This window comes from Lytechinus pictus, chromosome 2, assembly GCF_037042905.1.
Source record: "Lytechinus pictus isolate F3 Inbred chromosome 2, Lp3.0, whole genome shotgun sequence".
Lineage (NCBI taxonomy): Eukaryota > Metazoa > Echinodermata > Echinoidea > Temnopleuroida > Toxopneustidae > Lytechinus > Lytechinus pictus.
The window spans coordinates 22264354-22274268 of NC_087246.1; the positions used below are offsets into that span (position 1 = coordinate 22264354).

The following is a 9915-nucleotide window of genomic DNA, read 5'->3' on the forward strand; positions in this document are numbered from 1 at the left end:
ATTACATTCCACCTTCATTTCCCGTTATTGTTTGCCTCTTTGTCATCTTTTAATTTATTTCCCATCATGCTATTGCATTACTTAGGCCTATTTCGGAAAGATTTGTTCTTTCTCAAATCTTCTTTCGTTCATTTTCCCGCTTTCCTTCCTTTTCCATTAAAAATATATTTTCTTTTCACTTTTCCCTTTCCTGTTCCCTTTCCTTTTCCCTTTCCTTTTCCCTTTCCTTTTCCCCTTTTCTTCCCCTTTCTTTCTCCCTCCCTTTTCTTTTTTTCCCGTTTTTTATTTTATTTTCCCGGTGAAATCCGCCAGGGGGGGCAACTTGCCCCCCCCTGCCCCCCCCCCCGCCTGTTACGCCACTGCAAGCAGAGAAGGTGAGAGCATTGATGACCCATGGAGGCAGTCGGAATTCCAAATATTCTATGTCAAACATTTTACTTTCTTATGTTACTTATTACTGCTGTGGGGTTGAAAATAATACAAGTCTTAAGGGGGAAATAAATGTTTAATAACACAAGCTCAATCATACACATCTAACAGAAGCAAACGGAGAGGAGAAGATGGAACTTAACTATGAAGACACGGGAACAAATTGAACTCACTCGATGGAGTCAGGTAGTGCACTGCTTTATTTGCTGGGCTTCCTTGCCTCAGTAAAACTCATAATTGCATTACAAAATTAATATATATTTAAATTACACCAAATCAACCAATGAAAATAAAGAGAATGGAGAAGCCAACTGAAAGTGGAAAAGTCTAATTCATAAAAATAACCAATAAGAGATAGGGATGATTACATAATAAGAATGTTGAACAAAAGAATCAGATGTGAGAATGTAATGAATGAACACATCTGAATAGGAAAGGAATGACAGGAGAAGCAGGTTGAAAGTAAAATATAAATGGATGACAACAGAAGCATGAAGAAAGAAAACAAAGCTGAACTAAATACCAAAGCTTGAACTATAAATAACTATTAAAGAAACCAAATGTAAAAATAACAGTCCTACACTGCTTATAGACAAATATCAATTATAATAGTAATGAATACATAATAATACATAGGATTTATATAGCGTCTTTTCCAATTTGATTAAATACTCAAAGCGCTTAGAAGAGAGCAAGACAAAAAAGTAAAGAGAAATATAAGAAAAGGCACATTACTAATGAGGGTCTTCAAACCTAGTACCTGCAAGTGAACAAAATCCAATTTTATAGGTTGGATCTTGCAGAGTCTGAGTTCTTCAGCTCTTGACTGTGGTAGTGAATTCCGGCAAAGACTCGATCGCCCCAAATTGGAATATGAAAAAAGACTTGATTTGGATGATCGCAGATTAAGCTTCAGTTATCCTATTAATATGCTTACCTTTTATTCTACTTTTCTTAATTTATGAAGAAAATTTAGTGCAGGTCAGTGAATCGCATGACATATTAGTGTTGTTACCAACTAAAAGAGTCGCAGAAGTTGCGACGCACCTTAAAAATAAATCGAAATCACTATTTCCTTTCACGATGTATCCAAAATGTCTACGTTGTTATTACACGACGATGGTGACGCTGACTTTGACGACGGCAATTGTGTTTTCTTTGAAGTTAAATCGCTAACAATGAGTCGTTTGAAGAGTACTAGATTAATAACGAGTAGGCTAGAGATTAACAGAAGTGACGCGAACCTAACGATGCCGGGGAGATCCGGTTCGAATAGGACGTTGACGAGGATGTAGACGATGATTACGAGACGGAAGACAGCGAAAGATACGACGTTGGTGAATGTGTTGATGGTTCGGATGGGATGGTCCTTATCGAAACCATGCATGATGAGGAGCATGCGGAGATGCAGAAAAATGCTAGAGCAATCGACCATCATGGCAAATATACAAAGATGATAGAATCGTCCCGTTTGATAGCATAAGATAAAACATCCGCAAACCTGTCGAGGAATAATTGAGATGAAAAGCAATTAAGAACTCGTTGGGTCATTATAAATATCCTCCACTGAATGGCTTTGGATGTTTGTATAATAATGATAATAAAACTGTCATTGCTCACGCAGATAAAACTATATTTCTACCGAAATAACTTGCATTGCTTATCGCATATTTCCGCCTTTTCATGACAATTTTTTTTTATAATTCTGTTTTCATTGAAAATCGAAATTGAAAATTTCAAGAAAATCACAATATTTACAATAATTATTGCGTGATTGAAGTACAAAATCAAGGAAACAAGACAAAAAAAAAACAATGAAAGTGTATTTCTTTATAGGGCTAAAATCCAATACGGAATTCACCCTTGAATGTGAGATTTTTTGGTCTTTGTTCTGCAATGTTTTTATGAAATTGCACACTCTTGCCCGTATTTTGGTCTCGGGTTTGAAGTTTTGTTTGAAATGAAGTATGATAGCCAATTGCGACTCAATTTTAGTTCAGGTTCACTTTTGTCAGCTAATTTAGCACTATGATTAAAATGTTGTTCTTCGATGATATACTGGTTTTACAGACTTTCTCATGAAATCAGTGTTTACTGCAACTACTGGAATTTCTCTTTAAAAGCAAATGGAATAAACGGAAAAGATAATGAAACAATATAAGCAGATTTGACCTTTCTCGTTTCCCATGACTGTAGAACAGAGTGAAACTGAACTTGAAAAGTGCCTATATTATGCGATTCATAATCATGCCTACAAGACAACGTGGAGAGCTACATGACATCAAAATTAAAGAAGATCATAATGTTCTCCTTTCAAGGGTTTTAATCGTCTTCGTTCTAAAATAAAACAAAGTTGAACATCTCCTTTAAATATGTTTCTCTCATAGCCAGGGGTGGAGCTAGACTTACAGCTATGTGATGAATAAAAAGACCAAGAACTTTCCATATCGATTCGTTCTGCAACAGATCTACTGTATCATAGATTGTGTAACCTGAAATTATATAGAATTATATTTAAAAAAACAATAATAATGAAAAAGTGAGTGGGTGAGGGACGTAGAAGGGGGAGGGGTAAGGAGAGGAGGTTTTGTTAGGCGGGGGATGTGTGCATAAGAGGGAAGGGAGGACCTGTTACATGAAAGATTTGTCATTATGACTGGCAAACAAATTTATGCCATTGACACTTAACACATTGAAAAACTGGCAAAAAAGCCATTTTTCCTTTTCTGGAAAAACTTGTCAGGAGGGGCAATCATTTTCTGACAACTATTAAAGGGGCCCTCGAAAAACTTTGAGGAAGAAGAAGAAGAAAAAAAAAGAAGAAGAGAAGAATAGAAGAAGAACAAAAACAACAACAAGAACAAGAAGATAAGGAGGAGGAGAAGAAGAAGGAGGAGGAAGAGAAACATATTAAGGAGAAAGAGAAAAAAAGGAGCTCAATAATTTTACAATTAAATGGCAATCCACCCTAATTACGAAGTTGATTTGAACAAAATGGAAGAGAGAGAATATTAGAAAAGCTTAGCAGACCTAAGATTATTGAATACTTCGATACATTCATCATCTTTGATTGTTGCGAAACTATACACTCTAAAAATAATGAGTAAAAATGCTCCATGAGGGTAATGGGGCATTTCTTAATCCAGTGTGATGAAAATTCTTAAGTAATTACCAGCTTATTTTTTAACCTAACTGGACAATATGCTTCCCGTATTGGGTAAAATACTGTCCCATATTGGTTGGACACAGTCATAATCAACCTCGTGTTGGTTAAAATTTTACCCAATATTTTTTACAGTGTAGCTGCTGCCAGTAATGTGTAAAATTAAGAGAGAAAAAAAAACACTTAATGAAAAGGTACAACTGTTATGCGTTATGCATTAAGGTATAGCAATAGGCAAATTTTATTTTTTTTACACTCAAAAGTTATAATCTCTTTTTGGAAGGTATGACGTGAAAGAAGACGAGTGGATAAGAGTTAACAATATACATTTTGCCACTTACCTACTGATAAGGCGCCAAATATTTCTATATCTGCGAAATAAGAGTTGTCATTCTCCTCACTCAAGAGTGATAACGTTAAACTTTATTGAAAAAGAAGAATTAAAGAGTGAAATATTATGACATTGTCGATGTCTTGGTTTTCAATAATGTAAGATTTAAATTTGATTAAACAACAAATAAAAAAATAGTGTTGTGAAAGATGATGTGGATACATTATTTTACTGCGACGATTTATATTCTATGATGGTAACTGATTACTCTCACGAGCTCTATAAATCCATGCATTTTCAGTTTATATCATGTATTTTATTTTCATTTCCAACAACAAAAATACATCATCATTCTAGTGTTGTAGGTCATGGGGTAAACAATCTTCAAACAATGCTACAATAATCTGGTAAAACTACAAACTTATTAATGCTGCAGTCACATTTTCTCTAAGGCGGCTGTACAGCGAGTCGAAAACAGCCGTTTTATTCATTTTTATAGAAACCACTTATATGTAGCTAGTACAAAAAATGTTAAAACGGTTGTTTTCGACTCGCCGTACGGCCGCCGTAGGGGAAATGTGACTGCGACAATAAGCAATAAAGATACAGTATTATTTTTGCAGCGCCAAATGTGACTCAGAATGGCCTCGGAGTCAATTGCGTTCCGAGTCAAAGTGAGTCATTCCAACTCGGAATACAGGTGACACCCCATGGTTCCATTTCGAGTCAAATTTGACCACCGCTGGCAGACGATGTGAATATAAAATGATTAGCCTATATTTTGTCCTAAGCCCACAACACAAATGTTAGCGATTGATCGTTTCGGCGTACACTTGATTTTTATGATTGATTGTACATTATTTTTCTTGTCAATTCAATCAATCGTAAAGATATTATTTTACGTTGATTGCTGTTAACCTTCGTGTTACCATGGTTACGGGCTTCAGGTGATAAATTTATTTACCAATATAGCGATCCTAGACCGACAATAACTGAATGAACCAACGACCCTACTTCATTTCTCCATTTATGCCGCTTCGATACGACCACGTGACGCATTGGTGGGGGCGACAACCTGAGCAGGGCGTTTAGAAGGAAAAATCCCAGCGCCGAACTTGTGGAAATGGCTAAAACCGTAGCAGACGACATCGTGGTGATATCACGATGTTTAGCACTTCGTCGTGAAAGAATGATGACGTCGTAATATAGACTCACTCAGGATGACGTTAAAGGCTCATCTCCCAATATCTTGAGAAAAGATTAACACAAGGTTCAGACAAATTAGTCAAATATGACTGGAGGAAAGGTACAGGGTGCTACTAATATTTGGGTCATTCTATAGTCACAATGACCAAATAATACGATTCATGGTAAGAACAAATTCAGAAATATTAAGAATTGCCCTCAGCTTCGGCTTCGTTTAATATGCAAGACTATGATAATCAAATGGTTCATATTTGTAGTTTGGGCATAAAAGTACGTGGAATAATTATGAGAGAGGCGATCATTCACGCATCGAATTTTTAAATGTTTTGATTTCTTCTTATTTTATAATAAAGGAGCTCTCATTCTTATATACTGAGTCATATTGCTATTGCCAGGATGTTTTGATAGGGGGCGGGGGCAAAGTTCATATAGATATTATCATACGACATCACTACTTTAATACCTCTCAGATCTATACTTTTATTTCTTTCCCTTTCTCCCCTTCAGTTTTTTCCTTCCCCGTCTTTTTTCTCACTACCTTATCAAAGGGGGGGGGGGGGTCGCCCCCTGTGGCGCGCCGCCATTTTTGAAAGGATATCCCACATTGATTACTCATGAGAAGTTCAAGTAGAAAGGCTCACAGCATATCTATTATATAAGAGCCATTATTATACCGAAATGCGTTTCATTTTTTCAGAATTAGTTCTCGATCATTGAGATTAATAATAATAATAATAATAATTGGCATTTATATAGCCCTTTATCAATCTACGACTGTTCAAAGCGCTTCACAATTATTATTACCCGGTCACTGGATTCATAGCATTTCAAGTAGCCTGTTAGGCGCAAACTTGCTAAACCAACCACAATGACGGTTGTTTCCTATATACCGGTACCCAATTAGCACCTGGGTGAGAATGGCAAAGTGTGGATTGACGCCTTGCCAAAGGACGCTAGACCATGGTGGGATTCGAACAAACGACCCTCTGATTACAAGGCGAGAGTCAGAACCGCTACACCACGGCGCTTCCACAATCTACAAATCGCTTCCAATTAATCTACAAATATAGGCCAGTTATTAAAGGACAAGTCCACTCCAACAAAAAGTTGATTTGAATAAAAAGAGAAAACTCCAACAAGCATAACACTGAAAATTTCATCAAAATCGGATGTAAAATAAGAAAGTTATGACATTTTAAAGTTTCGCTTAATTTCACAAAACAGTTATGCACATCCTGGTTGGTATGCAAATAAGAAAACTGATGACGTCATCCACTCACTATTTCTTTTGTATTTCATTATATGAAACATGAAATATTATAATTTTCTCCTCATTGTCAAGTGATACAACAATTAGTTCCTACCTGAACATGTGGAATTAGCATTGTTTAATTCTATATAGTTCAGTCAAGTTGGTTCTTATTGTCAAATCTATAAAAAATGAAATATTGTAGAATTCAAACAATAAAAAACAAAAGAAATAGTGAGTGATGGACATCATCGACTGAGTCACCAAGTTGTGCATATCACTGTTTTGTGAATATAAGCGAAACTTTAAAATGTCATAACTTTCTTATTTTACATCCGATTTTGATGAAATTTACAGCACTAAGCTAGTTTGATTTTTCTCTATTTATTCAAGTCAGCATTTCCTGGAGTGGACTTGACCTTTAATGAATCTATCGTAGTATATTACAATCACATACACATTTTAAGATGTTTAATGATGGTAATATATATTTTTTGCAAATCCTATAGAACAAAACTTGCAATAATTTATCCCATTAAATCTAGGCTAGACTGTAAAGTAAACTCAAGTGTAGATTCAGGATAGTCAATCGTGAGGCATTCTGACCTCTTCGTGCGCTCGTTGGCCGATGTCATTTGAGAAGAAAAATATGACCCAGTCAAGTTCGTAACCTTTTCCATTGCACCGAAACTTACTACGGCTGTAGTTGTCCAACATACGGTCGCGGCATATATAATTCCTGAATATACCACCGAAAGTTATAGTTTCGGGGGGGGGGGGGGTATTTATTCACGAATGGAGGGTAATACTTTTTCATGCACGAAAAGGTAGAAAATTTTAAATATTGGATTCTAGCTGTCTATTGTCGGTTTGAAATATAATGTATGGTCATATTTCTTCAGTTTAACAATAATAAGCTGGTCCGCAATTTTACTTACTTATAAAGTGCACTTTATTGCGTAATAATAAATATTTTATTTAATTTATTTATTTATTTTATTATTATTATTATTATTTTTTTTTTTGGGGGGGTAGCCCAAGTTCTACTCTACTCTGAGTACATAGTTGCGCTATGTACTTATCGGTAATGAGAAAAGAGGGTGTGGTCGATCGTTGGTGATCAAAGTACGCATGTGCCCCATTATAATGAAATCTCGTATTTTTAGTCCTCGAGGAGTGGTTTATTAAAGACCCAACTCAAATTAACTCTCTCTGGAAGTACCACGCATAAACGTAGAGTCCCGGAGCACATCGGGGAAACATTTCACTGATAACCAAAGTAATAACATGGACCTATTATAAATAGGTCCATGGTAATTATTATGCATTATAAAGAAGAGTCTAAATATAGGCCTATCATATTTTTATTTTTTTCCAAGTCAAGTGCCGTATACAAACGGTTACACTTCGTAATTCCGAAGGTTCTTTATTCCGAAGGTTCGTAATTCCGAAACACGTAAATTGCCTATACCTCGATGTTCGTTAATCCGAAAACGTAAAAGGGTTCGTTAATCCGAACATTTGTGGCGTTATTCCGAAGGTCCGATAATCCGAAAACGAAATAAGGTTCGATGTTCCGAAGGTTCGTTAATCCAAAAATGAAATAAGGTTCGTTGTTCCGAAGGTTCGTTAGTCCGAAAACGAAATAAGGTTCGTTAATCATTTCGTTTTCGGACTAACGAACCTTCGGAATTACGAACCTCATTTTGTTTTCGGACTAACAAACCTTCGGAATTACGAACCTTCGGAATAACGAACCTTCGGAATATCCGGACCTTCGAAATTACGAATGTATGCGTATACAAACAGCCCAGCTACATGTAAAACGCGACTCACCTTGGCCTTGGACGAACGTAGAACCGTGATCCTATAACAACTGGGGAACAGCAGATACTGCAGCAATGAACTTGAGGCGATTATGATTATCACGATCCGTCTCTGTCCAAGTTCCCTAGTGTGCTGTATGCACTGGGCATCAAAGTCTTTTACTGCACGTCCTAGCCCCGCCTTAGCTTAGACCAAACAATAAACCTTTTCACGCTTGCAAAACTATGTCTCTTATTATTTTCTCCCCATTGATCCCCGTCTGCAAACTAAACCACAGGTCATACAATGAATGTGATATTGTCCTCGGTCAATATGAAATTACTATTGTAAAATTATGGTTCTATGACTAAAAAGCCCGGGGGGCGGGGGCACTTAATTCAATTGACGAGTGGATACCAGGCACGACCATGGGGTTTCGAAAAGCACCCTAAGTCGACTCTTTTTTTTTTAATTTTTCTTTCATGGTTGAAGATATAACAATTTTACATTGTATTCTGTCCTTACAGAATGCAGTTGATATTTGGTCTCCAATCGGAAGTTGTCCAGAAATCTTTGCTTTAATTCATACATGAGATGCATATACAGTTGTGCAATTTTCGGAGAGCCCAGAGAAATAAATTCACCTGACTTCACAATTAAATATCTAAAACTTGAACATTTTAAAAATGTACTTTTTCTGGTGGGGTCCACTAACTTTTGAGCCATGTTATCATGATAGTTGTCATAATGGGCAAAGTTACAATAGCTGTATCTCTTAGTGAAACGGGTCCCTATATAGAGGCACGCACAATGCTCACCCTGACCAGCGGGACGTTTTACACTAACAAACACGATTCAGTTATTGTTCATAATTATGATCAATGGTTATCCCCTTTGTCATATAAAAAATCTATTTGGCAGAGGTATGTGTGCTAAAGTTGATTTTTTTTTAGATGTGACGCCTCAGTACCGGTAGTAAAAGCTTTATTAATTCCAAGTTTTGGATTTAGTACTGGCCATGGCACTTGCTTTCATTTTTTTAAATAATTTGCTTGTTTAATTTCCCAGAAGATATACATTGTATAGAGTTAAGAGGTTTTGGTTCAGGGTCGCATACATTCGTAATTCCGAAGCTTCGTTATTCCGAAAGTTCGGATATTCCGAAGGTTCGTTATTCCGAAGGTTTGTATTTCCAAAGGTTCGTAATTTTGAAGGTTTGTTAGTCCGAAAACGAAATGATTAACGAACCTTATTTCGTTTTCGGACTAACGAACCTTCGGAACAACGAACGAACCTTATTTCGTTTTCGGACTAACGAACCTTCGGAATAACGCCCACAAATGTTCGGATTAACGAACCCTTTTACGTTTTCGGATTAACGAACATCGAGGTATAGGCAATTTACGTGTTTCGGAATTACGAACCTTCGGAATAAAGAACCTTCGGAATTACGAAGTGTAACCGTTTAGGGTTATAGTTTGTTTTGTGCAGATTTTCTGTAAGAACAACTCTTGCCAGTGCAAATTTAATTAATTATAACCAACACCTGTACAACTATTAATCCACCTGGGGAACTGCCCATACCCCGCTTCGAAGAAACATGGTCTGATCCGTGCACCCCTCCCCTCTCTCTCTCTCTGTCTCCCTCTCTAACACACACTCCCTTCTTTTATCTTCTATCTCCACCATCCCTTGCTCTCCATAAAACTGCCATAAATGGCTAATTTTAGA

The 9915-nt window shown here is 36.6% G+C and overlaps 1 protein-coding gene across 3 annotated transcripts; it reads right to left on the reverse strand.

The window, feature by feature from the left end:
- Positions 1 to 612: 612 nt before the first annotated feature.
- On the reverse strand, positions 613 to 8383 carry LOC129273615 (TLC domain-containing protein fld-1-like). Of its 3 annotated transcripts, none has more exons than XM_054910683.2 (5): positions 8215 to 8336; positions 4888 to 5171; positions 3934 to 4013; positions 2839 to 2921; positions 613 to 1930 (listed from the first exon to the last, which is right to left on the reverse strand). In XM_054910683.2, the coding sequence occupies exons 2-5, from the start codon at positions 5070 to 5072 to the stop codon at positions 1508 to 1510; spliced, it is 771 nt and encodes a 256-aa protein (XP_054766658.2). In that variant the 5' UTR covers positions 5073 to 5171; positions 8215 to 8336; the 3' UTR covers positions 613 to 1507. The 3 variants fall into 3 exon arrangements, with proteins under 3 accessions (XP_054766658.2, XP_063969375.1, XP_063969371.1); XM_064113305.1 differs by having other exon boundaries at positions 619 to 1930; positions 4938 to 5171; positions 8215 to 8383; XM_064113301.1 differs by having other exon boundaries at positions 619 to 1930; positions 3934 to 3992; positions 8215 to 8341.
- Positions 8384 to 9915: the final 1532 nt, after the last annotated feature.

What these genes read in the sequence shown, in the direction of transcription:
- LOC129273615 (XM_054910683.2), bottom strand. Translation starts at nt 5,072, where the DNA reads ATGTCGTCTGCTACGGTTTTAGCCATTTCCACAAGTTCGGCGCTGGGA. An exon ending in ATTTGGCGCCTTATCAGTAG is followed by an intron (nt 2,922 to 3,933) that starts GTAAGTGGCAAA and finishes ATATAATTTCAG; the next exon opens with GTTACACAATCTATGATACA. An exon ending in TTTTTATTCATCACATAGCT is followed by an intron (nt 1,931 to 2,838) that starts GTAAGTCTAGCT and finishes ATTCCTCGACAG; the next exon opens with GTTTGCGGATGTTTTATCTT.